Genomic DNA, 27581 nt, shown 5'->3' with positions numbered 1-27581 from the left:
ATTGACTTCTAGATGACCATGGAACCACTCAATCAGATACTACTTTGAGTCTGATCCGGGAGTCGCTGTTGTTAGATTGGCAAGGAACTGCGGTCCTAGAGGTAACAGAAGACGGAACCGGAGACCGGAGTATCTACGGAGTATAGAGACAGCATCAAGAGAGCAGAATATTCAGCTGTGAGCGACAGCGTCGCATTCGGTTCAATGACTCGGTCGAGAACGGAAAGTGGTCGGTCTTGTACTTACTCAGAAGACTCTATCATCTGATGGAGATCGTTCTTGTCGGTACCATGAAGAATCTGTCATGAAAACGGTTGTTGTTGACTCGTTCCTGGGCCTACTTCGCAGAATCCAGCATCTGGTGGGTACCCCAGACTTGTTGGTCCACGATTAGATACGGGCTGCGGGCGGCGGGCTGCTTTTTCCGCTGGCACCCCGCGAAGCATCTGGATTCGATGGGCGAATGCTCCGTATAGTAATGATTATAGCCACCATGTCAGCTCACCAATGCCTATTATCCAGAATCTGGGGCGCGGAGTATAAGTATCTGATGTATGTACTCTGTCCCGAAATCCGGAGTCAGCTCCATGTATATGGCTCAACAGTCCATACGCTGCCCCTCATCTGCTAGAAGGCTAGAGATTAAGCTGGCCGAGGCACGATGAAATCTTCAGCGCAGCATCAGCCATCAGCATAGGAACCCTGCATAGCCCAGCGCATGCTAGTCTGCTCTTCTAAGCCCAACAAAACGCATGATGGTCCGACATGTCTGGCGGTGGGAACAAGTATTCAGGCTACAGCGTAGGGTGCATACTGCGACTAAAATTACCGCGGCGACGATCCCCAACGCTATCACGGTATCGATAAAGCTCCAGTAAGAATTAAAATTCCAGACGCCCAACAACAGCTCCTTTGAAGCTGACCCCCACCGCTCCGCTTGTTTCCAGGCCAGCATCCAAGGGAATTGACTTTGTTCCTGTATCCATCGGTATCAGAATTGTCAGTAACAGACTATCAGCCAGTATTGGCCCCGTTACCAGGTACATCAGACACCTTTTTGTTTTCCCCTCTCTCCGCCCCTTCAGCATAATTTATCTTCATCCGGCAGGCCTTTTTTTCGCCGACCTCGCAGACAAATTATTCTCACCTCCTTCCTCTCTTCTTCTCATCTCCCTCTTTCTCTCTTTCCTATACTCTACATAATCATTATCCGGGGTTGCTTCCCATAAACACACTCCGCCTCCTACCTACTCTCTTCTCTCGACCTTCTGATCTCACACCCTCCAATCCTCCCACCACCTCACATACACAATGTCCGCCAAGTCGATCTTCGAAGCCGATGGCAAGGCCATCCTCAACTACCACCTCACTCGCGCCCCCGTTATCAAGCCGACTCCTCTCCCTCCTTCCAGCACTCACAACCCTCCCCCCAAGCTCGCCTCTCTCTACTTCCCCGACGACCTTGCGGTGAAGGACGTTCTCGACCAGGCCGAGACCACATACCCATGGCTGCTCGTCCCCGGGTCCAAGTTCGTCGCTAAGCCAGACCAATTGATTAAGCGACGAGGCAAGAGCGGTCTCCTCGCTCTGAACAAGACCTGGGCTGAGGCCAGGGAGTGGATTGAGGCTCGTGCTACAAAGGAACAGCAGGTTGAGACCGTTGTCGGTGTCCTCCGCCACTTCCTCGTTGAGCCTTTCGTTCCTCACCCTCAGGAGACCGAGTACTACATCAACATCCACTCCGTGCGTGAGGTAAGTAACATATCTGCAAGACTATCTCCAATTGAGTTCCCAGTCTAACAGTTCGCAGGGTGACTGGATCCTCTTCACCCACGAGGGTGGTGTCGACGTCGGCGATGTCGACGCTAAGGCCGAGAAGCTTCTGATTCCCGTCAACCTCAAGAACTACCCCTCCAACGAGGAAATCGCTTCCGCACTCCTCAGCAAGGTCCCCAAGGGCATCCACAACGTCCTGGTGGACTTCATCTCCCGCCTCTACGCCGTCTACGTTGACTGCCAGTTCACCTACCTCGAAATCAACCCTCTCGTTGTTATTCCCAACGCCGATGCCACTTCCGCCAATGTCTACTTCCTTGACTTGGCTGCCAAGCTTGACCAGACTGCTGAGTTCGAGTGCGGTACCAAGTGGGCTGTTGCCCGTAGCCCCGCCAACCTTGGCCTGGCTGCTCTCCCCACCTCCGACAAGGTCAACATCGACGCTGGTCCCCCCATGGAGTTCCCCGCTCCTTTCGGTCGTGAGCTGAGCAAGGAGGAGAAGTTCATCTCCGACATGGACGCCAAGACTGGTGCCTCTCTTAAGCTCACTGTCCTGAACGCCAACGGCCGCGTTTGGACCCTCGTTGCCGGTGGTGGTGCCTCCGTCGTCTACGCCGATGCCATCGCTTCCGCTGGTTTCGTCAGCGAGCTCGCCAACTACGGTGAATACTCCGGTGCTCCCACCGAGACCCAGACTTTCAACTACGCCCGCACCATCCTCGACCTGATGCTGCGCTCGCCCATCCACCCTGACGGCAAGGTTCTTTTCATCGGTGGTGGTATTGCCAACTTCACGAACGTCGCCTCCACCTTCAAGGGTGTCATCCGCGCCCTGCGGGAGGTTGCCCCCGTTCTCAACGAGCACAAGGTCCAGATCTGGGTCCGCCGTGCTGGTCCCAACTACCAGGAGGGTCTCAAGAACATCAAGGCCGTTGGCGAGGAGCTCGGCCTCAACATGCACGTTTACGGCCCTGAGATGCACGTCAGTGGTATCGTGCCTCTTGCCCTCCAGGGCAAGCAAACTGATATCAAGGAGTTCGGTTCAGCGTAAACAAAAATGGGGCGTTTTTTGATCTACTTAATTTAATTCTATACGAAGTTTCTTTTCAACGCACGGCATGATGGCTTTTTCATCTTTTTGTTCCGATTTTCTTTTAGTAAACGACTGACGAAGGTGATATTCCCTGTGCGGGCTTCATTGCTTGTTTCTGTTAGACCGCTAAAATAGAGCATAAAATCCGAAATATTCAAAAAGGGGCCGATCTACCGTACTAGGCAATCATTGTTTATAAGGTTGTTTATTGAGAGACTCAGTGAACTTCTCCCGTATAACGCCCAATGGCTTCAGAATCCGCCGTCGGTAGTTCTATTCACTGTTACAATACCAAAGCGGATGAAGCTTGAGCTCTGCAAGCCCCAGATAGAAGCCCGCCCAGCCAACTCTCTGCTCAGATGCACAAAGATCCTCGACCTCAAATGCGAGCCCTGGACCGCATTGTCCAATCCAATAGCTCCTCGATAGTATCCAACGAAAGGCCTCCAGCAAGTTGCGCTTGTCCTCAAGTTGCCCTCGACATGGCGCGATGGATCTCGCCAACTATCAGAAGCGCAATGTCCATTGGCAATCCAGACATGGGAGAGGAAGGCGTTGACTCTTGTGGCTCGTTCAGAGAAGAACCGACCATATCTATCCCCGTAGCCCTTGTCATCAATTTCTGGATATCCGGCATCCTCAATGGACTGCCCGGTCGGTGATCGACGTGAGCATCGTCCGCGCGCTTGCTCCTCTTACGAGAGCCCTTCTCCTTGCCGCACCAAGCCTCCATGACAGATGAGACGGGCCGAGCACACGATGAGCGAAGCATTCGTCTTTCTCTTCTTGCTCCTGCCTGCTCGACCTTCGAGGGCCTTGGCTTTGTATGGGGGGAATAAGCCGCCGCAGATAATGCAGGCAAATGAAGGCTGCCCGCCAGGGCTAAGGCCATGGACTCGAGCCATTTCCACTGGTCCGCTATGCTAGGAGGAGAACTGATGAAGAGGAGAGCTTGGGATAACCTCTACGGCTAAAGACCCGTAAGGTTGGCTGGTGCTGTGGCGAGGCGGAGCGCTCACCCGGTCGTGGAGAGAAATAAGGGGTCCAGGATCAGAGACAATGTAGCCATAGTGCGCTTGGAGGGACTAAGTGATGTGTTGTGCTTTGGGTAGGAGAAGGCATCTATAGCACGGTAACAATACAGGTATTAGACGGTAAACAGATACGTGTAAAGGCGATACAGGCGTCCAAATAAGCTTAAATTAGAGATCGAGATGAGGAGGTCCACAGAAGCTCTTTGACAGGGAGCCCCATGCAAGTCGAGATCGATTCAGTCTGATGAAAGATGGGGGTCGTGGACTCGTGGTTGGAGCTTCGGGTGGATGGCGGGCGGATGGATGGCGCATGCGATTTGGGGCTGTCCTGCTTCCGTCCGTCCGAGACGGCGCGGGTCACCGTATCTAGCCCTAATTGTGATTAATTTATCTGTAGGTTACGAATTGATAAGAAGAGTCGAAGACTCGTAGAGAACACTGAAGATTATTTTTGCTTTGCTTTTTTGTGCCTAAGGTTGTTGTTTTGCTCTACTTTGACTGCTTAACGCTCTGCCCTCGGCGGCAGACATTGCCCTAAGTATGCGACTGAGAGGTCCTGGCCGAGATGGAAAACATCGCTAAGGTGCTCAGATCTTGTCTCATAGGATCTATTTGAATATTGTAATGTCTGTCTAAGGCTGTTACCTATATGACCTTTCGTCCCCTTCTTGAAGTATATTTTCGTCTTTGCAGACAATATATATTTTCCACCGACGGATCACGGCCCGTGGTGATAGAGATGAGAATCTCCCCTATACAATGTTATATGCAGACCTCAAAGATGTTGGTTCATCGTGCTGTTGAAAAATGAGCTTATTCCCGGAGCCCCATCCGCCGACCTGTGGTTTTGAACGTTCAAGCCCTCTCGATGGGTAGACTGGTGGGCAGGATGGTGAGCAGGATGATGGGCATTTTGGTGGTGATGACCGTTTGAGAATCCCTCAGTGGGTGGCCGATTTGTATGAAAGCGTTCCAGCATTATGCTGTCATTCGGAAGTTGAGATAGCCCGGTTGATGGACGCGAAGGACCTGGAAATCGTGTTCGATGCTGCGGCGTTGCATTTGGAGGTTCACCTGACGCGGGTTAGTATCTTCAGGCTATGGACAACACTGAACGCACCTCTTCTCAGACCAACAATAGGGCGATTAGGAGGAGGCATCGTAATGGCGTCGTTCTGCTTCGCACCCTTCGAGCTGCCCGTACCGCTCCGCTGGTGGCGATGGAGCTGCTCCACCCCTTCCAAGTCCACAGGGTATGACCTTTGTGGATAGGCTGACGGCGTCTGCGGGGGCGCAGTCACCCCAAGGTTCTGTACCGCTAATCCTGCAGGGACATTGCGCGGTGCTTGAGCTTCAAGAGAGCTGATTGCCTGCGTAGCAGCAGCGGTCTGCATCTGAGATCGCATAGCTCGAGATTTCAGGACGTTGTATAGGTGCGTGATTTGAGTGAACTTCTTGCATTTCTCCCGGTACATATCGGCGAGCTCCTGGTTCTTCTTGCGAAGTTGTTCCTGCGCTGTCTGCATGTCTAACGAGGCATCATCAGACAACGTCCCAAAAGACAGCTATATTGGAGAAGCACGAACCAACAAGCCTGCTCTGTAACGTCGAGATCTCTTTGTTGGCGTTATGAACCACCTTGTCAAGCTGAGTATTCAGGTTGGTGTATTTATCCGCCAGCGATTTCCCTCGAACTTCCTGGTAAACACTTCAGTCCTGATCAGCCTCGTTTTTCCATCGCAGCGAGCATATGGATTTCCGGGCCTACATCTCTTGGCTCATCTGATATGTCCAAAACTGTAAAGCCCGCCCAGTGCATTCCATAATGGTATCCGGATCAAGACCACTCAGAACGCTAGTTTTGTAATCCTCCGTTGGTTGTAGAACGGTCAGTACGGCATCGTCCGGGTTGATCAAGGTCATGCTGCAAGCGGGACAGCGACGTTCGCCTCCGGGACGCGACAGGCCAAGTGTTTCGGCGCACTGGATACAAAAGATATGACTAGAGGTGAGTTGTTAGCCCTGGCGAGGCGCAGAGGCTGGGCTCGATGCAAAGATAGCACTCACGAGCAGGTAGTAACAACAGCCCTTTCCTTGAGTGGCGTCCGACAGGTGAGGGAATTGCATCGTAAATACAAATCCATCTCTGTCTTCGGGCCTAATAAACCCAATGAGAAGACTGAAGAATTTTGTAGAGTTTGTCTAGGGAGAGTTGAGGTGGTAACGAGGGAGGAAGAGCTTGAAGAGCCGCGGCCGAAAACCGCAGACACTTACGGCGATGACATATAAGTCTGGCAGCAGAGCAACTTTGAGCAAATGAAGTAGAAAATATCAGATAAAGCAAAGGCAAGTCTCATTTTCATCGGGTATCTCAAAATCATGCAAAGTACTTTTCAGCTCAACGCACCCGTCTATATAGTGATGATCTTTATGTCTTGCCGTGAAAGATAGATTCAGAAGAAAAATGTATTTCCAGAGGCGTCACGCCTCGTTGTACGCATCTTCTCTTCAAAGTCCGGCCCAGGTTCGTACTCCCGCCATAAGCTTGCGGGAAAGATGTGTTTGTTCCGCTCGTACCACCGTCTATCGACTACCTTCGTTAACGTGGGGTCTTTGTTGCCTCCTTCGAGCTCCTCATTGCTCGGCCGGTATAGAGGATCGTCTGTTGGAGGCGGTGGTGGAGGCTTGTTGGAATAGTCGAACAGTAGCCCTCCAGCGCTGGAGAAACTAGGGACACTGTTTGCGATGAAATAGTAGAGTTCGTAGTGCTATAAGTACCTGTTAACGAGGTGTTCAGATAATATCGAACAAGAGAACATACATGTGGAATGATAACCTCTCCTTTGACAAGCATCAAGTCATCGACACTGACCCTCGCCCATTCACGGCGATTGTATTTGCGGCCTTTGGATGCTCCGCTGGTACCGCTGACACCCAACTCAGCAGCCAATTTTCGACACCGGTCTAATAGCAACCAAACTTGATCTCCTTTTTTGACTTTCGCTGTACCGGCAGGAATATTAGTGCCATCGTAGAAGACGAAAGGCACAAGAATCTCAGTGTTTTTGATAGCGTCCTGCATCACAAGAAACTCTTTCCGCAAAGCATCTCGCGCTTCCGCTTCCGCCTTGAGCGAGGCTTTCGTAAGCGCCTTCGGAGGCGGCGGCGCATTAGGGTTTGGCGTGATACGACGCGAAGGTGGTGCTGAGCTCCCAAGAGGTGTACCGGTGGCAGACCGCGAGGTACTTAGTTCGGCGGGCGTGGGCGTGGAGTCTTCCGCAGCTTTCGCTTTCGTTTTTCGAAACAATTGATCGTCCTCTTCTTCCTCCTCATCGTCTCCAAATGATAGTTTGCTCTTAGCTAGTGGCTTCTTTTTCTTCTTCTTAGGCGGGCCCTCGCTCCGTGACGTCGAATTCCTAGTGGTTGCGCGCGCGATCAGCCAGGGACCGCAGAACAATCATGGCCACCTTAAACTTACCCGTCAGTTACATCGCCTGAAGGAGTTGCACTTCTTGAATCACCAGACGTAAACCTTCCTAGCGATTTGTCATGCGCCTCGCGCTCTTTCTGCTCCAGAACTTCTGCGCGGCGTTTACGGAAATCGGAAAGGTGGACAAGTCCGACTGTCTGTGACTTGAGGAGGTCTTCTGCGGAAGCGGTTTGACTTGTAAAAGATCTCGGAGTCGAGCTATGACTTGGCTGTTCCGACGGTGGCATCGTGGCGTCTTGGACACTCGGCAGTTGATCGGCGCAGTTGTTGGAGTTGGAAGCTTATCGCAACCTGCATCGGAGAAGAGACGACGCCTGGCACGTGACTTTACAGCAAGCACCCAAACTTCAAACGCAGAACTTGGCTTCTTTGTTCAAACTGAAAGGAATACCGACATTACTGCTAATTGAACCCGTTTCGAATTCTATTGCAATTTTGCCATTTCCACGACCGTTGCGGTCATCTTTATCCCGCCAAGCAGCGACTGAAGGAAGAAGCAAACAAGACAAACTTGGTATTGTCTCCGCAGGATCGGTGGAACAAGGAGCAGAGCTTCGACATTTTCAACTCTCACGCGAAGCTCACTACCTACCATTACAAAATGTCTCACGCCATGGATGACGACGACGACGATCTCTATGACCCCGCTGATGCGGTCCCGGTCACCCAACCCAGGGACCCCCGAAGACCCCCGGCCGACACTCCGATGAACGATGATGCGGAGGAAGAAGAGGAGGTAGAGGAGGAAGATGACGAAGTACGGCGGGCTCCTAGCGTGTCGCGATGCAGTCTGCTAACTAGATACCTAGGACGACTTTAATATTATTACAGAGGCTCCTCCAGATGCGCCGCCCCCAGAAGTGTGAGCTCTACCCTCTCTATTGACTCTAGGAGCCTTTGCTAAGTCGCACAGTTCACATCCTCGCCATGCCAGCTTACGAACCGACTCTCAACGCCCTACATCCGCCGACCCCTCCTCCATTCCGAAATCGCAGACGCCTACATTAACGCCGAAAGCTGACGCATCGGTCCCAGTGCCTGCCGGTACAAGACCCGTGTCGCAAAAACCCGGGTCCGCATACCCCCCGGTGCACGCGTCAACGCTCGATGTTAATGCAAACCCAATTCACCCCGCGACTGGCAAACCGATATTGCTGACTGATATGGACATTGATTTCCCCGACGATGATAAGCCATGGAGGCGGCCTGGGACGGATCTGACGGACTATTTCAACTATGGATTTGACGAGTTTACGTGGGCAAGCTATGTCCTAAAGCAACAAGAGTTACGGAAGGAAGTTGGAGACCAGAAGAGGCAGCTGGATGACATGCAAAATTTCCTGACCATGGGACTGCCCCCAATGCCCGGCGCTCAACCTGGGGCTGGGCCAGCTGCGGGTAGTGCACCACCTCCAATGCCAGGAATGACGGGAATTCCAGATATGAATCCGGACATGATGCAGGGAATGTTGGCCTCAATGATGTCTCAAGGCTTAGATCCCTCTTCCATGGATCCCATGGCGTTCATGCAACACGCCCAGGCAATGATGGGCGGGCAATCCGGCGCAGGCGGCGGACAGCAGGGTCAAGGAGGATTCGGCGGTCAGGGTGGTCAAGGTCAGATGGGTTATGGAAATGCTGGAGGCGGTTATGGTGGAGGCCGTGGCCGAGGAAGAAGATGGTAATACAAGCGTGGCATCAAATGGTGTTCTTGGTCATGGAATATGTGTAATGCTTATAAAAGGAAAATACAACTCCCGGAGGGCGAACCTCTTCAATCACTCTTGCACAATTAGCAGTTAGTAGACGCCGGATAGCTGTGCTTTCGGCGGTAAGGAGCTGTCGCAGAGCTCTTCAAGACGACAGAGTTGGCGTTGGTTGGCTACAGAGCTGAATCGAGATAAGCCAAAGCGGTACCTATCGTAGCAAGAAGTCACTGAATGGCCTGAAAGCTTCGCTGATTTATTGATCTTGATCATGGTCGTAGTCCAGCGTTTGAGAGCTCTCAATACCCTCGGCAGTCGTGGAGAAGCTGGAGGTCTTGGCATTCTGGAAATTTCTCGCGAGTCCAGATCGGATCTTCTTCCCCAGCTCGCCGGCCTTGCGCTTTTCTTCTTCTTTGCTTCCACGTCCCAATCCTCCTATCCATCCACGCCTGCTTTCGCTCGTCTCTTACGCCCTTTTTTGTGTTTTTACACTTTCCACCACATATCCTCACGATGGTACGTCAATCCAGCAATCTCCGAGCTGCCAGCGGGTCTGCGTCAGAAGTTTTCCATCGCGAGCTCCTACGGAAGCCAAGCTTCGGCATCGAATCCGGGATACCAGTTCTGCGGATCAGAATTGCTAACATGCAATGTGCTCCTAGTCTCTCCTCCGCAACGTCAAGAACCTTGCCCCCCTCCTGGACCGCGTCCTCGTCCAGCGCGTCAAGCCCGAGGCCAAGACCGCCTCCGGTATCTTCCTCCCTGAGAGCAGCGTCAAGGAGCAGAACGAGGCCAAGGTCCTCGCTGTCGGCCCCGGTGCCGTTGACCGCAACGGCCAGCGCATCCCCATGGGCGTCACCGCTGGTGACCGTGTCCTGATCCCTCAGGTATGTTGCGATCCCTAGTCACATTGAATAAAATGAGCTTGATATCTCGAGGATACGCCCATCTCCATTTCCGTTGAATAAACAAGGTGCTAACGGTACTTTTGCTGCAGTTTGGTGGTAGCCCCATCAAGATCGGTGAGGATGAGTACCACCTCTTCCGGGACTCTGAGTACGTCTTTCATATACATACCCCGTCATGATTGAATCAAACCTAACATGATAAACAGGATCCTTGCCAAGATCAACGAATAAGCAGGCCATGAATCGGAATGACTCGAGGTCTCCATTCGTTTCGCTCACTCGGACCGAGACGTCCGAGTCCTTGTATTATACCTTTTGAAAATCATGATCTCAATGTTCGCAATTTCCTATAATCCTAGAAAAGGAGCCTGGATGATGCCAGGGGGGCATCCAATGCCTCCCTCATATTCTTGGGATATTGTTTCTTCTTGCATTTATTGCCGAAAGCGTGAAATGATTGTTTTGCATACCACTTGATGTACTCTAAACTAAACTTGGCTCTCATCATGCCTTACTTGCGGGCGGACATGACGAGCATAAATAATAATCTCCTCTCTAACAAGCCATGTCTTTAAAGTTGCGCACAGCCCAATCTAACTCAACAAGCAGTCCGCCTTTCTTCATTCAATTTATTCCATCCCCGAAGTTCAACGCCCAATCGCACTGCCAGTCCATCTCAATCAACGCCGCAACCCTCTTCAAAACCTTGTCACCCAGCAGTCCACTAAAGATCTTTTCCCTCTCCGCCCCCGACATCTCCACAAACCTAGAAAGCCCCGAGCGGCCTCCATACTCCCTCCTCAAGACCGCCAACACAACCTGCGCCGCATACGGATTCAACCCCGTCCTCCTCAAGAAGCCCTCCCAAACACGTTCCTGCGTGTCTCCCAACAATTCCACCAGCTGCGGTCTCGGGTTAACAGGCGTAAATGCAATCCGATACTGAGACTGCGTCTGGATGCCAGCCGGCGGAAGCCGACAGATATGTTTATGCGCGAGGGCGAGGATCCACGCCGATATTGACTCAGACACAGACGGGACAAGCAGCGGAACTACGCAGCTATAGTCAGCGAGCGAGGCGCAGAACGCCGATAAAGACGTCAGCGCGGTATTTAGGGCTTTATCCACCGTGAGTTGCGGGTTCGAGGCACGGGCTTTCGAGCGCTTCGACTGGTCCGGATTATGGGCTATAAAGACGTATAGCTGTGCGTAGCGGGGGGCAAGGCGGAATATCGACTCGCGGAGAGGTGAGTTGATGGTTTTGGCCAGGGACGATCCAGCGGCGCAGGTGGGTTTGTGGCCTGGGAGGTAGAGTTGCATTGTTGCTTGGGAGGTTGCGAGGCAGATGCCGGTTTGCGGGGAGAGGATTATGTCTGCTTCTGCTGGGAGCGGTGCTGGGGCTTTCGATTGCGGTCTTGGTCGGCGGTTTGATGCGGTGTCGGTGTGATAGTCTCTGTATATAAGTTTAGGTGGGTGTTCTGCCCCCTCGAGGCATTGGATGATTCGGAGGTGGGACTTTAGGAGCGCGGTTGATATGAAGAGGACTAGGCCTTCGTGGTTCGGGGGGACTCGTGGTACTTGGGTGACGGGGAATGAAGGTGTGCGGGTGGACTTGTTCGTGGGTATGTCTGGTTTCTGTTTCGGCGCTTGTGGTTCTGGGATAGGAGGCTTGGTGACAGTGTTCTGGTTCTGGCCCTGGCCGTCCTTGCTTGGGAAGTAGGGACTCTCCGCGGAGATCTGTTTTCTCGTGCTTTTCCCTCTTGTCTCCATAAATGAGGACAAGGAGCCTAGGTTTACGCGTGGTGGCTGTCCACCCTGGCGTTGCTGACATGTTTCAACCTTGCGTTTGGCATCGTGACTTCCATGCAAACTTTTCGGGGAGGGCTCTTGTTTTGGTCTTTTCTGAGAAAGTTGTTTGGCCACAGGAGTAGCTGCTCGTTTTTGTGGCGCGTCAGATTTTGACATATGGCCCTCGTTTGCAGAAGCCAATTGGTGAGCTCTCTTCTCATCTAAGTCTTTGCCAGTGTTGTTAAACTTTGCAGGTGATGGAGCTTCCTCAACGATTAGAACGGAGTCGGATACTGGCTTATCTTGACTAGGGCTGGCCCTTTCAGGTGAATCGACACGCTCATATTGGATATCTCGACCACGGCCGAAAGAAAGTGGTGTCTTTTCGAATGCATGATCCAACATAGGCTTCCCGTAGTCCGTTTTGCGACAAAACAGATCGAACTCTATCGAAGCTGCGGACACCGGGCTCGGCAGCATGTGGTCTTCAGGAGCAGGCGTCGGGCTCGGAGGGAGATAATCGGCAGTCAATGGGAGGACGTCGGATTCTGGCTCGACCGGAACACACTGTAGCGACCATATTAGCTGGACATCTTGGTATGATTACGAGAAACGAAGTACCTTCAGCAGCATTCCCAGAATATCTTCGAGCTCCTTCACCGACGGCCCAGCATTGCTTCTGATGGTCTGTATGAGCGAAAACGATTGCTTCGAGCATCTGACTCTATCATTCTTCTTGACCTCATCAAGCAAGCGAGACCCATTCGTTCCCATGCGATCAAGTGGACTCGGACCAGAACCGCTGGATATATCTTGCGATCCATGAGGCAATTCGATGTCGCTCACGACGTACCGCAAACGGCTCCTCGACAAGTTCACATCAGTCTCCCGCTGTAGACTAAAGATAGGCGATTCGACTGCAGCATCATAGCGGTGAAATTCCGGTAGGATATCGTCCCAATTGACGACGATGCCCGTCTGAGCTTCCCGAATAAGCGCTGTCAGGAAACGAGCGCTTCCTTTCGAGGCCCGTATTTTCTCTCCACGGATTCGTTCTTTGAGAGCCGAGCGAGCAGTTTGAAGGCGATCACTGTACCTAGAAAGATTGTTAGGCAATAAATCGTCTACACCGTGTCCGAAAGTGTCGTCAACGTGTGTTAGCGGGTTAATGGCCAAGTAGTCACTAGCGATTCCGTGAAAACGAGCGTATTCGAGTAGCGAAGGGTCCATTGGCGAGACAGGTTTGAAAGAGTAAGGGGATTCGGGCCATCTAGTAGAGAAATAGTTAGAGAGGAAGTTGCTAATATGGCAAGTTCTAGCGGTGATGTTAATAAAGTTGAAATATCTTTCTAGGATTGGGAATGTTGACCACGGGGAGTGCAGACCTACATTCAGCTTTTGTCCAGTAGCATGGAGGATACCAATAATATCGAGGCCGAATCGTGTCAATATATATGTTTGCATCATGAGGAAGAAAAGCACTAGGTATATTCTCCTGATTGCTCTATTGAAATTAACGCCGTGTCCATAATCAGAATAAGACGCATAAGTATGGCTTGCCGCTCTTTGACCTTAATATCCAGTTCATATGCCGTCATAAAATACAGAAGGAAGTAGATGGAACGTGTGCTGTACAGAACTACGCCTGTCTCCGACCAGATGGCGCGCCGAGCACGACTTCCTGCGCCTGCTCCGTGACCGCACCCAAACGGCTGGCAACACCCAAAATACCCGTCTCGACATCACCAAGAACAGCAGCAAGGTCATTTAAGACTGTCCTTGGAGCACCATTTCCGGCACTATCACGATTTCGGGAAGTTGTGAACTCGTGGATCTGTCGTTCCAGAGTAGATTCGACCCCGTGAAGATGGTCCTCGATCTCCTTCAGGTTCCGGGTATAGCGCTCAAGGACGTCGCCCATCTCGTCAGACCGCTGAGTAAAGTAGTCCACCAGGTTCACAGGCACTCCGTTGATGCTGCTCGTGGATGGATCACCTTCAACATCATCCGGGAGCGCCAGAGTGTTCTTTCGCGTCGATCGCATCGATTTGGAATCCGATACCTTCTGGTTTTGAGCAGACCACCATCCAGAGCCTCCGGTTGACTGGTATTGCATCGGAAGTTTGAGGGTATCGATCGCACGAAAGGCGACCTCCGCCTCCGCTGCGTCTCGAGACACGAGGCTTCGAAGCTGGTCGATATCGGTGGCGTCATTTTCCAAGGCGTGTTGCATTGTTTCCAGCTTGCCCTGGACATACTCCACGTCATTCGGTATAGTACTGCCTTGAGACGAAACCAGAGGCAGAATACTTGCGACCTCATTGCACATTTTGATTTGGTTAACGATGAACGTATCGAACAGTTCGAGATCTGCTTTGACCTCATCCGCACAGCTTTCGTACTTTGTGGTTGGCAGAATGTTGGTAGTGTCGACTTTGGCACCCTGAATTACTGTGCTAGCACCAGCTGCTGGCGCCTGTTGTGTGGGTTGCTGCGTAGTAGTATTCTGGGTTCCGAAAAGGGATAGCGTAGGCTTTTGGGCCTGCTGTTGCCCAGCGTTTGTATTCGTGCCACTGATGTAGATGTTAGCATCAACTCGTTACGCACGCAACTGGCTCAAGGGCTCTTACAAGATACCAGTACCGGTTGTGGTCGAGCCTAGACTGAACGCGGGCTTCGACTGAGCCTGAGTAGTGGATCCCGCTGCCATGTTTCCAAAAAGCCCTCCAGTATTGCTTGTTTGCGTTGTGGTATTGTTCGCGCCAGCAGTGCCAGAGAACAGACCGCCGGTTTGTGGTTGAGTGTTGGTTGTGGTATTGCCAAACAATCCGGTCCCCGACGTGCTGTTTTGCTGACCACCCAACCCTGAAAACAAGCTTGACCCAGTGTTTTGCGTCTGTTGTGTATTTCCAGTCCCAGTGTTTCCGAATAGGCCACCAGCTGGCTTCGATTGCGTCGCGGCGGTCCCGAATAGACCTCCAGAAGCGCCTGTCGAGGCCGGCGTAGTCGCGGAGGTATTGCCGCCACTATCCAAAGCAGGAGCAGCGTTAGAAAGCACATATCAATCGGTGGTCAGCATACTCACAAGAGAGAGTTGGCGGAGTTTGTGTTGATGGAGAGCCCTGTTGAGGGAGCTGCGGGTTTTGAGGAAAACATTCTGAAAGAAAGGAAGGATCACAGATCCGGAATGTACGGTAGCGTGGCGTTGAATCAAGACAAAGACACTGTCCACCTGCAATGAGCCTAGTGCGATGTCCTTCGAAGACGAGACAGAGAAGCTGGGTAGGGAGTAAGGTTGTTGATGATGCTGAAAAACATAAAATTGACCGCAGTCCACCCCCGACTCCACCCAGCTTGACCCCGGCCAAGCTCGCTATTTGTCCGCCCGGCACCGGTGCTGAGCCACAGCAGGCCGCACCGCCACGGATCAAACCACGTTGCCGATATCAAATCCAACGTCAGCTCAAGCCCAAGCGCCTGCTGCCAAAGACCATATCCATATCCTAGCCTACTCTAGCCTGGGCTCCCTTGCCAACTCCTCCGGGCACCCTAACACGCTGATCGTATCACTCGCTGGTCTCCCTTAGGGTGCTGCTGACGTGGCTGCTGACCCTGGCCCACCTCCGAGCCCTAGGTACCTAGTAGACGTCCTCTTGTCTGAACAATCCGCGTGAAGGCAGGCCTGTACAGGCGCTGACTTACCTGAAACCGTGAGCTCGATGTCAGCACCTAGAGTCAGCTTCAATCGTACGTAGGGAGAGTCGCATTTCTCATCTCCATCTAGCTCCCATTGCCTTACCTTAGGGCAGTTTGGACAAAGCCAGGCTCTAGGTGCACCCGTTCACTTTAGAGTGTGTCAACGTGCAGCACGGAGCAACATGTACAGCCCACTGGCGACCATGGAGCCCATTCATCTTGCTTCAACTGAGACTCCAGTCACGCAGCTGTCTCCCTCACCCTCACACCAGCATTTTCCTAGTCAGCAGGCAGAGAGCAGTGGGCTGGACAAACAAATGCAAGACTCAGGTGTCTTGAGCGAATATTTCAAGAGTGCTCAGTGGTGAGTTTAAACTGAAGTTTCCCCTGAAGCTGGCCCAACACAGGCCTGCTCACCTTTCTGCTCACCTGCCTGCACTGAGATTTTCATGCGGCGACATCATGGCCAAACTCAAACAAAAACGACCCATGTACTGAATCTTCTTCTCGTGTTAACAGGTCCCCTGATGGCACAACCATCTTGACAGACTCCTCTGACCACAACATCAGAACCTACATTGTGTCAGTACACCTTTCTGTCCTCTGAAAAAGTCTTGAAAACTGTAAGAACCTAACAAACCCCACAGCCCCCAGGATCTTCTCGAAGAACGACAGTCTCCCCATCGGCTTTCTCCTTATTCTGTCTTGCCCTCTGGAGAGCCAACTTACGCATCTGCCTTCTACCCCTTCTTCTCGCTTCAGGAGCCGTCGTCTGCCTTGTTCCTTTCGTCTGTTAGAGACCATCCCATTCGATTGGCTTCTGCTCTCTCCCCGACATCGCTGGCGACCTATTCTCTTGTGAACCCAATGACCGAAGCCTTCATAACACCTCATTGCATTCTTTACCCTACTGCCTTGGGCGGAACTCACTTTCTCACTGGATCGGATAGCCTTATATGCCTTTTTGATGTTTCTCGGCCCGGGAATGAGGGCCCTGTGACTTGTATGCCCACAATACCAAGCAAGCGCAAACAGTTGGTTGGCGGAGGCATTGGAATGAAAGGTATAGTCTCTGCGCTGGCGCTAAGTCCGGATGAGGGCGGAATCCTGGCCGCCGGTACGTTCTCGCGGAACATCGGGCTTTATGATTCAAATGGCACAGGGCAATCTCTTGGGACATTCAGTGTCTCGAAGAATGAAGCCGATCGTCACATCGGTGGAGGCGGGGTTACTCAACTTCTCTGGAGCCCTTGCGGACGATACCTTTATATAGCGGAACGCAAGAGCGACGGCGTTCTGATTTATGATATCAGAGTTACCGGGCAACTTCTCGGATGGCTTCGAGGGCGCAACGCTCTTACAAATCAAAGGATGAAGATCGACTTGGTTCCAACGACGGACGGTCACGGCCCCGAGATATGGGCTGGCGGCACGGATGGCGTATTGCGATCCTGGAGAGACACTGTACATACCGTTGGAGCGCAGGATCCGACCTGGGAATGGAAGGTTCATAATGGTAAGTACAACTCTGACCAAGTCGAATGATGGATACTAAAAAATGAGACATAGACTCAGTGAGCAGCACTGTCATGCATCCGATGGGCAATATTATGGCCACAACGTCCGGCCAAAAGCGCCCGAGAGAACACTTGGATGATATGGGCGAACTCCCCTTGATTCCAAGTACTGAAAGCTCGTTGGATGTGTGGCTTCTTCCTGGTGTATCTAAGTCTTGGACAAGATCGTCCTCATCGTCCTAGATGAACGCGTGGCTTCCTCTTGGTGTATCTGCGCCGCAGACAAGGTCGTTCTCCTCGGCCCAGAGCTTTGTTTTCTGCAATGAGCAGGAAACTATCTTTCGTCAGGGTAACTGGATTTGGCGGCTGTGTGCTAAGTCCAGTGTGGAGGCCGATGATAGGATGTAAGTTGCTTCAATGGGTACGTCAAGATATCGATTCATGATGTCGACCTTCGAGGACGGCCATGGCTTACGCTCGCGAAAGGAACAAGGGAATCGGGACTCATTTGGCGACCATACCAACGCCAATCGCACTCAGGAGCTGCGAAAGCCTCGAGCCTCGAGTTCGAGCGCACGGTTACGGTTCTAAGATCGAAGCCGGTGACATTGACATATTCCCTCGTTACTAAATAGAGCTTCAAACTTCAATTGCTACTGGGATGTCCTATTGCCTAAGCTAGGCTGGTTCAACAATGGGATTGTGCAGAAAATGCCGCATTTCTTTATTGACGGTCGACGGTTGCTATTGTGTTGCACCTTCGAGGCAGCTCGGTATTGTCCCTGAGCCACTACACCCAACCTACCTAGGTGAATGAGTACTCCCGAACTTCATCTCAACATATCTGCCGCTCCAATATTCACTGCAGAACTCTCTCCCGACGTGCCGCTCCTGAACATTGCTGTTCTCGTCACTGCCGAGCGAGTTCCTGTTGAGCAGATCTCCTGGAGAACACTTACCTCCCATTCACTAACAGCTCCGCTTGTTGACTCCAGCTCTTGACGGAAGCTACTATAAATATTCCCCAGTTTCTCTCAACCTCTCCCTCCATATTTTCTCCATCTTCACTCCGAAGTTCACTCTTCATCTTTCGTTTCCAATTCTTTGCCCAATCCTGTTGGATATCATCTTTTCGATCGTATTCATCCACTTATCCATCTTTCTATCATCGAGCTATCAAGATACAGCCAAGCTTCTAATAAAGTCTGTGCATCGCGTGCTAGAGTTGTCCAATCAAGGCCTCTTCGGCATCGCAGCCATGGAGCCTAACCCGTTGGAAAACTTGGATGATCATTACCGCTCTATCTTACAAGAGGCCATCCCTTTCAATGAGGCTGCCTGGCAATCAATCACCAACGTTTTGTACTCCAACCCAGCGTCTGTGTCCGAGCCTACTAGCAATCCCCCATCTATAGGCGAGTTCGGACCCACCACTTCTGATCCCAGTCTCAGCGACTCACCGTTGCCGAACGGACCCTTGTTCAACCCCTCCGAGGGACAGAATGCTTTTTCCAGCATTAGTCTTAATGATCCAGGATTCCTCGCGAGCCTCTCAAGCAATGGAATGAATGACAACGGATCATCTGGTCAACTTGGAGGCTCGGACGAAACCACTTCCAACCCTACTGAGGCACCTCATGAACAGGGCCTCACTAACGATGCGACGCCTATTCCGGTCGAGGAGATGGCTGCTGGCGCCCTGAAACCTACGGAGAATCCTCCCGCCTCTACACTCAACTCCTCCAGTGAACCGGATCAAGATGCTAAGTGCTTTTTATGTCGGCAAACTTGGGCTCGACTTTGCCGCTCTGATCCTGAGACGGTAGATTATACGAGTGTGGAATTTCATCTTTATTACCAGAAGCATCATGAAGTTCATTTGAGGTTGCATCCCACAATCGAATACGGTGTCTCGAAGACTGATGAGGAAGAGGAAGACGCAGTTGATAACTATGAACACAACAGCGAGGCAGATGATCTTGAAGGCCACGACAGTGAGGAAGAGGAAGATCAATCAAATGAAGACTGTTTAGATGCTGCGGATGATGAAGTAGCCCTTGGGCCTGATTTCTTTCAATCCAATCCAATGGAGTTTGTTGATTATGCTGAGCAACGGGCAACCACTGAGCTATCCACAGAAGGCAATGGAACCATTGAGCAGTCGATTCGTCAAGCAGTCTCAGCAGCCGCAGTTAGGCAACACACAGAAGGCGACGAAACAAGTGCACAAGGGACCTCCTATGCAGAGGCTATAGAAGCGGCGCTTGTGCGAGAAAAACAAGTTTTCAATGGACGCGAAGTTCCGAAAACTACTGGACGAGACAAGCTCTATCTTGCGGTGGCAGAGACTGCACTACAATGCACTGAAAACTTCGCCGGTAACATTACCAAGTTCGAGTCTCTCGATCACGCGCGGCAGGAATTGGCCAACAAGGTCACTCGTCCCCCGCCTGATGCTACTATACCCACAAACGCTGCGCAGGAACGGGCATACGTTAACGCCTTGCTCAAATTCATTCTTGACTTGGGGTTCTCAATAGACAATGAAGGGGCATTGAATCGATTCAAAAAAATCTATTTGCCCCACAAGGAAGAGATTGAACTGTGGTGCTGGGGGGTTGTGGTAAGTATCTCAAGGAATATTCAATAAGTGATGTACTAACATAGTTTCTATAGGACATCGTGAAACAACGCGCGATAAATGGACATCCAACAAGAAAACCGGGTTGCAGTTCCAATTTCAAGGAGAGAATGGCCGCGATAATGGAGTGCCTTCACTACCGCAAAACAACCTACAGCTCGTGCCAGACGAACAATACCTTCGACAACCTCATTGCCGATCCAAAACAGACTTTGCAGTCAGGTAAAACCAACAAAAAGGGCAATGCAAAGAAAAAGGTCCAAATAACTATGGGCAAAGAGGTCGAGGCCACTCAGCGACAAGCTTCGAACACCACCACGCCGGACACAACACTTGACGCACAGAACAAGAGGCAGTCAAAGAAGAAGACAACGGCGCAGCAACATAGATCTAGCACGGAGGCACCGCGAGGACAAAATAACGCTAGAGCGGAGGAACAGGGCTCAGCGCAACCGCAAAATGCCAACACAGCCCACCACCCTTCACCCGTGCCAGAAAACCAAAATGTTCACGGAGTTGCTGACGTTTCTCGGGACATGCAGGCAGTGCAACCTTTGATCCCTTCGCCTCTCGTTGCCGGTCAGCACGGAGTGCTGAACCACGGAGGTCATCCAAATCTCGCAGCTGGCTGGCCCTTGCAATACCAAGAACCGTATTTTCCAGCGAGCCCGGGCGTTAGCGAAGTTCCTGGCGTCTCTCGAGACATGCGGGCAGTGCGACCTGACGGCACCTTGCATCCGGTTAACGGTCAGCATGGATTGACGGATTACGGAGGCCGTCAAAATCTCGCAGCGAGCTCTGCCCTTCAAAGCCAACCACAGTATCATCCGCGATATGCTACGACCATAGATGATAATGGTTCTGAACAACAAGCACAGAACCGTCCAGTAGAGCAGTACTCGAACACTTATCATGAGCCGTTATTTGACCTGATGAGCTCGGTTGACATTGACATGATCACCCGTTGGGATACGGCGGCCTTTGAAGACGAGAACATGCCTCATTTGTCACAAACTATTTCTATTCCTCCACATGTCAATGCTTCCGGGTCTCATCCAGCTACTCATTATAACGAAAACATCCTTCCCCAGCAATTGAATGGGATTTCCACTGCTCCCGGCGCTGGGCAAACTTTCAACAGTCATCAACACCCGGGAACTCGTCGAGCTCCAAACAATAGCCAAGTTCGCCGCGCTGGTCAAGCTTCGCAGAATAGCACCAATACCCGTACCCTGAGAAAGCGTTCTCACACGGACGAGGATGCGCTTGTTTCCACTTCTCCGCAAGGCCCAAAACGTCAGCGTATCTCACGCTTTGTCCCGAACCACAATGACTGTCAATCATCGGAGCCCTAGTGAGAGCACCAAGTAGAACGCAGAGATCCCTCCAGGAAATACAAAATAAACAAACCGACGAAAAAAAAAAGTAAAAAACACAACCCAAAAAAAGGAGAAAAACCAAACCCAAAAAAAAGACGCAATGATAAAGTCAAAAAAGTCCTCAAATCATCAACCGCCTCCTCATCTACTTCCAGCGACATGATTTCCATACGCATGGTTCTCCAGCGACATTACGATACCCAGCTTTGGCATTGCATTTACGCGATATCCTCGTTCAAGCGCAGGAGTCAAGGGAAATCGTGGGAAGATACCCAGGGTGCACAATGCTTACTCTACGGGGAGACGGTGTTTGGGCGTGGCTTCTGATGTCTCTTTTCTCGTCTCTTTTTATCATGTTTTTTCCTATGTCTTTCCTTTTTTAGTTTCCTTTTTCAGATTTCTTTGTTCCATCTGCTTCATTCAGACAGCGACATCTTGTATTCTCCGTCGCATCCGGGCTGTTTTGGGACTTTCAGGGCTCGTCCATTTATCTAACAAGTGCCATTGCTACATAGAGGTGCCATGCTTGGTGAGAAGCTGGCCCTCATAGATGTCTATAGAGGTTTTTGGAGGAGACCCATAGAAACAGACAATAACTACATTGGCAAAAAAGATTTCCTTTCGTAGTAAGCAAGTAACTTTGAGCAAACGTAGATAGTATTAAAATGTGACGCTTACAATGTTTCGAGGTAGAAGTTACGACGTTAAAATCTGCCGGGGCAGTCTACAAACATAATAAACCATCGAGAGCAAACTTCAATTGATCAAAAGCCACTAGATAGTTGGATTTTCGGCCGCTGAGCAGACTCAAGGTAGCGTCTTCAGCTCGCAGAGCAGCCCAACGGCCAAGAGGAGGACCCGGGCGCAGAGACACTGGAGATAGCACAGGGTCGTATCAGTTGCTTTTCTACGCTGCCTCATCCCCGGACAAAGGAGTGTTGCCTTGGGAATAGCTTCAGCGGAGGCGTAACAGAAAATCAGTCCATGACATGAGGTTGAAGAATGAGGGCTAGAAAATCACATGCTCTGCCGATGATAAGGTAGCTCCAGTGTCACGGGCCCAATGACGTTATTTCCCCGACCGACCCCTCGAGTCGTCCCATCCCCGGATTCAAGGCCGGCGGGTTCCTCCGGAGGTGTTCTTCTTTTCTTTGTTCTTGTATCCCAGATTGAAGTCGTTGTGTTCATCCAAAAGCAATTCGTTCGTTGAGCAATATGGCCGAAGATGACTATGAGCTGGTATGCCTGCCTGAGGTCCACTCCACGAGTCCACTCCCGAAGCTTATCTTAGCTAACTTTCTGGAATTTTGAACGTGTTCTAGGACTCTTACCAGCTGTACCTTCGATATGAAGAAAGCCCACCGAAAGAAGACTGGAGAAAAGCCGCGCTTCGCGGACCGGCTTTGCCGACAATAGGAAATGCTGTTGCTGGTGCCGTTGGCGCTGCGGCGTCGAATCTCGCGACTTACCCGCTAAGCCTTATCATAGCAAGATTGCAGACTCAGAAGCAGAGGGGACGGAAAGCGAGCGATGGCGAGAAAGCCGATGATGAAGAAGAGTATGCGGGGATCTTGGATGCGGCGCGGAAAATATACGCGAAAGAAGGGATCAGCGGTCTTTATTCTGGCCTTGCGCAAGACACGGTCAAAAGCGTGCTCGATGCATTCTTGTTCTTCTTAGCGTACGAGTTCTTCAGGCAGCGGAGGATTGCGGCGAGATTTGGTTCGAGGCGGAGGTCGAAGCATACGGGTTTGCCTGTCCTTGATGAATTGGCCATTGGGGTGTTGGCCGGCGCTTTCTCGAAGTTTTTCACGACGCCATTATCAAATATCGTGGCAAGGAAGCAGACGTCGGGGACTTCAGCAAGCTCGTCGCAAATTGCGTCGAAGATTCGGTCGGAGAAGGGATTTGGAGGTTTCTGGTCAGGGTATTCGGCTGCTCTTATCCTCACGCTAAATCCGTCAATCACGTTCTTGCTTAACGGAATGCTCAAGTCAATTCTTCGTCGGAACAAAGGCCAGCCGTCAGCTGCAGTGACCTTTTTGTTAGCAGCGCTCAGCAAGTCCGCAGCGTCCTCGATCACATACCCCTTCTCAATGGCCAAGACTCGCTCTCAGGTATCAGACTCCGGTTCGAGTTCCGGCAATGATGGAGCGAAGGAAAACAACAATGACTCCGATGGGATTTTCTTCGTACCGTCAATAATATCGAACGTCATCACCATAGTTCGGACTGAGGGAGTCTCAGAGCTATATGCCGGCCTCCGCGGGGAAGTTCTGAAAGGCTTCTTCTCTCATGGTTTCACTATGCTTGCAAAAGACGCCGTATATGCTGGAATAGTGCGCGCGTATTACCTCATTCTCATTCTCAGCAAGCGCTATCCCAGCCCAGAGGAGTTGCTTGAGAGAGCTCGAGAACGGGCTGAGGAATATGCCGAGGCGGCTCGAGAAGGCGCAAAGGATCTCGCAGAGAAGGCAAAGAGCGGGACAGAAGAGATTCTGGATAGTCACACTGGAAGCGCAGCAGTTGACATGACGTCCAATACGACCCCGGTTGATGTTGATGCACTGGGATCGAATGAGACGGCGGAGATGGTCGGGGACTATGTTGAGGACGAGGCGAGGGAGTGGAAGAGTCTGTACCACTGGTTCTGGGAGAAGGAGAAGCTCGGTAAATCATGACTGTTTTTCAGTTTGTAGTTGTTTGTAAGTTGAGTGATTTAGCAAGCCTTGATTTCGTCACTCTTGGGTGTTACTTGCACCTGTCTTGATAGCCACGCTAGGAATTATAGCCAGGCCGAATGGCTATCGAAACAGGTGCTCTGAGCTGTGCATGGCTTATGCAAGTTATGAAAGTAATGATCTGCGCCCTAGGCACGGAGCGGGAGCCACATGCGGTGGTGGAACCGATCTGGCCGATCCGGTGGGACTTCGTTTCAGCCCACCACAACCACGGTTCTCTTCTCTTCCCCGATCTCTCTCACTCGCTTCCACACTTTGTCTAACCTTTTTCTCCATGTCGACGGAGCCTCAAGGTGGCCCTGGATTGGGGGACCTGGAAAAAGAACTGATTTGCTCGGTAGGTATGCTCCTTTTTGAATCTCCCGTCTCGGGTCTTGACAACCGCGGGGAGGGTGCCGGATTCCAGACTCGCTATCGTGCAGGCTATCGCTGCCCTTGCATCAATCGAGCAACGATAACCCCAGTCGCAATCATGGTCCTCGTACTTGGGAAATCATGATATTTCATTGAGGCCGCTCACTGACCGCTGCGCTAGATTTGCACAGATTTGCTGTTTCAGCCGCTTACACTCCTCGATTGCCTTCATACCTTCTGCGGATCCTGCCTGAAAGAATGGTTTCATACACAAGCATCTCGTCGATCTCCCTCTACTCCTCGATTTACCTGCCCGTCATGCCGTGCGAACGTCCGCGAGACTCGACCGAATGCCACCGTGACGACGCTCTTGGACATGGTCCTGACCGCTAATCCCGAGCGTGCCAAGCCAGCTACCGAACGAGCAGAGATAGAGCAACGTTATAAACACGGGGAATCAGTATTTCCGTCTCTGTCTTCTCCGGGGAATAGCTCCGCAGGGTCTGATGAAGAAGATCAGAGGATATTGGAGGAGGTTCGCCAGCTGAGTCTTCAGGACAGCCGGAGTCAGACGAGGACGACGGGCCAGCGGTCACGACAGTCATCTCGAACACGGCGAGCGGAATCTACGGATCTTAATGGACAACGAGAAGATGGCCGCTCTCGGCGGCGGCGGGAAGAGGAGCGTGCAGCTCGGCGAGAACGCGGAGCTCGAGCAACCGGACGGCCACAGAATGCTAGGGAGCGGTCGAGGAGAATCGAGCACCAATCAAGCCTGCGATCGTTGCTGAGCTTATCGGATACAGAAACTATGGAGGAAGAGATTTTACGGCAAATTTTCGAGGAAGGATTGCTGGATGATATTGACTTGGACAATTTGGAGCCCGGACAGGAAGAAGAGCTCAGCGAGCGCATTGCTGATGCTTATCGCCGAAGACACATGTTGCGCACCCGCTCTCAGCGACGGCAAGATACGCCAGGGCATCATCAAATGCAAAGGCAAGCTCATTCTCGTTCACGGTCCATGCAAAGACCGCAAGAATCTACCAGCAGCCCCGCAACTCCGAGATCACCACTCCTCGAACCACCTGTATCGCGTCCAGGGCCCTCAAACCACCAGAGACGTCTCTCTGAGCAAGGAAGCAACCGGAGGAGGAGAACGTCTCCGGTTCCCTATAGCCCGGCTTCATCATCAGATGTCACGCTTAGTCCTGCTCTTCGAACATCAAGTGACACCATCCCCGATCGATCCCGGAATTCTCATTCTCGACCTCCGCCATCTGGATCTGTTGCGACGCGGCCTCGACGTGCTCACTCCTCTGGCCAGAGCGTCCCTCACATCTTAATCGGTGATCGAAATGGGACGTCTAGTCATAGTCGTACTAGATCCTCTATTGATTCTCCGAGGTCGACTCCTCTAGCAGCACGAAACCCTCCGGATAGTCCGAGTTCTCTACGACCGCGAAATAACACGTCCGAGATATCTACAAACAGTTCTGTTCTGGCTGAAGTCAACGGCCCACGTTCTCGGCCGTCCTCATCTCGCTCAAACGCGTTGACGCAACCTGCCAATTCGTTCCTCGAACCGAGCATCTCATGCGATCGCTGCGGCAAAGCTAGCATCCAATATGACCTCCATATGACTTGCTCGCAGTGCAAAGATGGCGACTACCATCTTTGCCTCAGATGCTATCGCCTTGGCCGAGGTTGTTTGGATTGGAAGGGATTTGAGAATTCAGCGCAGGCCGAGTTCGTGAGAATGAGGGCGTCATCGGCCAGCCAGGCAAATTCGCAAGAGTCCCAACATGTCCTACAGTCTTTCAAATATTCACGCCCCTCAGAGACAGCTCTTCGATTTGTGCGAGATGGAAGGGAGACAACTAGTGACGATCCCGCCCGCAGATTGCAGCAAGGGCTCTTCTGCGATTGTTGCCAGTCATCCGCTAATGAGCTCTTATGGACCTGCAATCAATGCAACCAAGGGGACTGGGGGTTCTGCAACAAATGCGTTAACAAGGGCAAATGCTGCACGCACCCCCTACTCCCGATCTGCCGCATAGATCGGCCCCCTCAAGATCAATCCACCGCTGGCAGCAGCATTAGTGAATTCAGCGTTCTGACTATTTCAACTCGATGCGACGCCTGCTCCTGCGCAATCCCCACCTCAACCCTTCGATTCCACTGCCTCCAATGCAATGACGGCGATTACGATCTTTGCGCCAACTGCTACCTGAAATTCGTTGCGACATCGAAGATTCGCAAGGAAAACGGTCTCAATGGGTGGCGGCGATGTCTGAAGGGGCACCGCATGATCGTTGTCGGGTTCGAAAGTTACCCCGAAGGCCACCGCCGAGTTATCGCACGCAATCTCGTCGGCGGTAACGCCTTGAAGGACAAATACCTCCCGTCAACCTCATCTCCTGCCCAAGCCGTCGGTACACCCACTTCAGAGAGTCCAACAACTGTGGGCGACTGGAGTTGGAAAGAGGGATCCGAGCGTCGAAAGAAAACCTCCCGTATACGCTCTGCATGCAATAATGATCGTGACCGCACACCGGTCCCCGAACCGGGCACCCCTTCCTCAGTTAATCCGGCCCAGCCTCAAAGTCCCAGCACGGCAAACCCAGCTCCTCGTCGCTTCCCGCCAGATGGCGGCGTCGGCCTTATAGTCCATGCAATGTGGTCCTGGTACCCGGAAGAGGGCGTCCACGACGAACTAATGTTCCCGCGTGGCGCGGAAATCACCGAAGCAGAGAATATCAACGATGACTGGTATTGGGGTTGCTATGCGGGAATGACCGGATTATTCCCTGGGTCGCATGTTTCCGTGGCCGCGGAGATTGTTTGATATGGAGTTGAGTACGTTTCATACAAACATCGGTGGTTCTCGTCGCTTTTATCTTTTGTTGTTCTTCTTGTTTATTTTTGATTTAACGGTATACAAGCATTGCATGGCATGGAATGGCATAGTAGCCTGCATTACATGCCCGCCCACGAGGACTACGCCGCCACGACTTACTGCATTTGCATTGCATGTGATATGACAATAATGACATGACATGATACCTTATGTACTTACGGAGCATCTTCTTGCATGAACGCATCTCTTTCGATACTACTTCCATTTTTGTCGTAGCAGCAGTTCTTCCCGAACGCCCCTTGAGTACTCTGTAGTAGGCAACGCCACGGATCTGCAGTGCGCTCTAACGGAATATCGGAGTGTGGCGTGCTCGAGGATGGCGATGCAGTGCCGTCCAACTGGTGCCTAGCAAGTGGCGACTGCGTTCTGGAAATCGGATCCAATCAGCTGAGTTTTCTGGATTAGAGTGCTACCTACGGAGTAATAGTCCTGCTGGTGATGTATGACGTCAGTCTATCTGGACCTGCGGACTGTGATCAATTACGCCGGCTGAAATTGATCGTAAGGATGTTCCTACTTCTAATAATAGAGCCACTAA

The 27581-nt window shown here is 51.7% G+C and overlaps 11 protein-coding genes across 11 annotated transcripts; 7 read left to right on the top strand and 4 right to left on the bottom strand.

Annotated features, from left to right (window-relative positions):
* Positions 1–1311: 1311 nt before the first annotated feature.
* aclA (putative ATP citrate lyase subunit (Acl)) lies at positions 1312–2827 on the top strand (the record flags this gene model as incomplete). Its single annotated transcript, XM_026747889.1, has 2 exons — positions 1312–1752; positions 1811–2827. The coding sequence occupies 2 exons, from the start codon at positions 1312–1314 to the stop codon at positions 2825–2827; spliced, it is 1458 nt and encodes a 485-aa protein (XP_026603721.1).
* Positions 2828–4889: 2062 nt separating this feature from the next.
* Positions 4890–5429, bottom strand: DSM5745_05872 (uncharacterized protein; the record flags this gene model as incomplete). Its single annotated transcript, XM_026747888.1, has 2 exons — positions 4890–4951; positions 5024–5429. The coding sequence occupies 2 exons, from the start codon at positions 5427–5429 to the stop codon at positions 4890–4892; spliced, it is 468 nt and encodes a 155-aa protein (XP_026603720.1).
* A 927-nt stretch (positions 5430–6356) lies between these two features.
* Positions 6357–7620, bottom strand: DSM5745_05871 (FAM50/XAP5 family protein; the record flags this gene model as incomplete). Its single annotated transcript, XM_026747887.1, has 3 exons — positions 6357–6671; positions 6725–7319; positions 7382–7620. The coding sequence occupies 3 exons, from the start codon at positions 7618–7620 to the stop codon at positions 6357–6359; spliced, it is 1149 nt and encodes a 382-aa protein (XP_026603719.1).
* A 374-nt stretch (positions 7621–7994) lies between these two features.
* fip1 (cleavage polyadenylation factor subunit FIP1) lies at positions 7995–9078 on the top strand (the record flags this gene model as incomplete). The annotated part of the gene is made up of 3 exons (XM_026747886.1): positions 7995–8150; positions 8203–8255; positions 8307–9078. The coding sequence occupies 3 exons, from the start codon at positions 7995–7997 to the stop codon at positions 9076–9078; spliced, it is 981 nt and encodes a 326-aa protein (XP_026603718.1).
* A 534-nt stretch (positions 9079–9612) lies between these two features.
* On the top strand, positions 9613–10238 carry DSM5745_05869 (GroES family chaperonin; the record flags this gene model as incomplete). The annotated part of the gene is made up of 4 exons (XM_026747885.1): positions 9613–9615; positions 9762–9986; positions 10097–10155; positions 10214–10238. The coding sequence occupies 4 exons, from the start codon at positions 9613–9615 to the stop codon at positions 10236–10238; spliced, it is 312 nt and encodes a 103-aa protein (XP_026603717.1).
* A 393-nt stretch (positions 10239–10631) lies between these two features.
* DSM5745_05868 (uncharacterized protein) lies at positions 10632–13025 on the bottom strand (the record flags this gene model as incomplete). Its single annotated transcript, XM_026747884.1, has 2 exons — positions 10632–12362; positions 12417–13025. 2 exons carry the CDS (start codon positions 13023–13025, stop codon positions 10632–10634), a joined length of 2340 nt encoding a protein of 779 aa, XP_026603716.1.
* Positions 13026–13434: 409 nt separating this feature from the next.
* Positions 13435–14951, bottom strand: DSM5745_05867 (nucleoporin FG repeat-containing protein; the record flags this gene model as incomplete). Its single annotated transcript, XM_026747883.1, has 3 exons — positions 13435–14368; positions 14426–14821; positions 14881–14951. The coding sequence occupies 3 exons, from the start codon at positions 14949–14951 to the stop codon at positions 13435–13437; spliced, it is 1401 nt and encodes a 466-aa protein (XP_026603715.1).
* Positions 14952–15694: 743 nt separating this feature from the next.
* On the top strand, positions 15695–17251 carry DSM5745_05866 (uncharacterized protein; the record flags this gene model as incomplete). The annotated part of the gene is made up of 4 exons (XM_026747882.1): positions 15695–15855; positions 16011–16073; positions 16139–17007; positions 17061–17251. The coding sequence occupies 4 exons, from the start codon at positions 15695–15697 to the stop codon at positions 17249–17251; spliced, it is 1284 nt and encodes a 427-aa protein (XP_026603714.1).
* A 1015-nt stretch (positions 17252–18266) lies between these two features.
* DSM5745_05865 (uncharacterized protein) lies at positions 18267–21004 on the top strand (the record flags this gene model as incomplete). Its single annotated transcript, XM_026747881.1, has 2 exons — positions 18267–19631; positions 19685–21004. 2 exons carry the CDS (start codon positions 18267–18269, stop codon positions 21002–21004), a joined length of 2685 nt encoding a protein of 894 aa, XP_026603713.1.
* A 1239-nt stretch (positions 21005–22243) lies between these two features.
* DSM5745_05864 (putative mitochondrial carrier protein) lies at positions 22244–23709 on the top strand (the record flags this gene model as incomplete). Its single annotated transcript, XM_026747880.1, has 2 exons — positions 22244–22267; positions 22351–23709. 2 exons carry the CDS (start codon positions 22244–22246, stop codon positions 23707–23709), a joined length of 1383 nt encoding a protein of 460 aa, XP_026603712.1.
* Positions 23710–24241: 532 nt separating this feature from the next.
* Positions 24242–26971, top strand: DSM5745_05863 (SH3 domain protein; the record flags this gene model as incomplete). The annotated part of the gene is made up of 2 exons (XM_026747879.1): positions 24242–24250; positions 24305–26971. The coding sequence occupies 2 exons, from the start codon at positions 24242–24244 to the stop codon at positions 26969–26971; spliced, it is 2676 nt and encodes an 891-aa protein (XP_026603711.1).
* Positions 26972–27581: the final 610 nt, after the last annotated feature.

Source organism: Aspergillus mulundensis, assembly GCF_003369625.1.
Source record: "Aspergillus mulundensis strain DSM 5745 chromosome Unknown scaffold_5, whole genome shotgun sequence".
Lineage (NCBI taxonomy): Eukaryota > Fungi > Ascomycota > Eurotiomycetes > Eurotiales > Aspergillaceae > Aspergillus > Aspergillus mulundensis.
The sequence above is the reverse complement of the archived record's forward strand: the minus strand, read 5'-3'. Positions and strand labels throughout refer to the sequence as shown.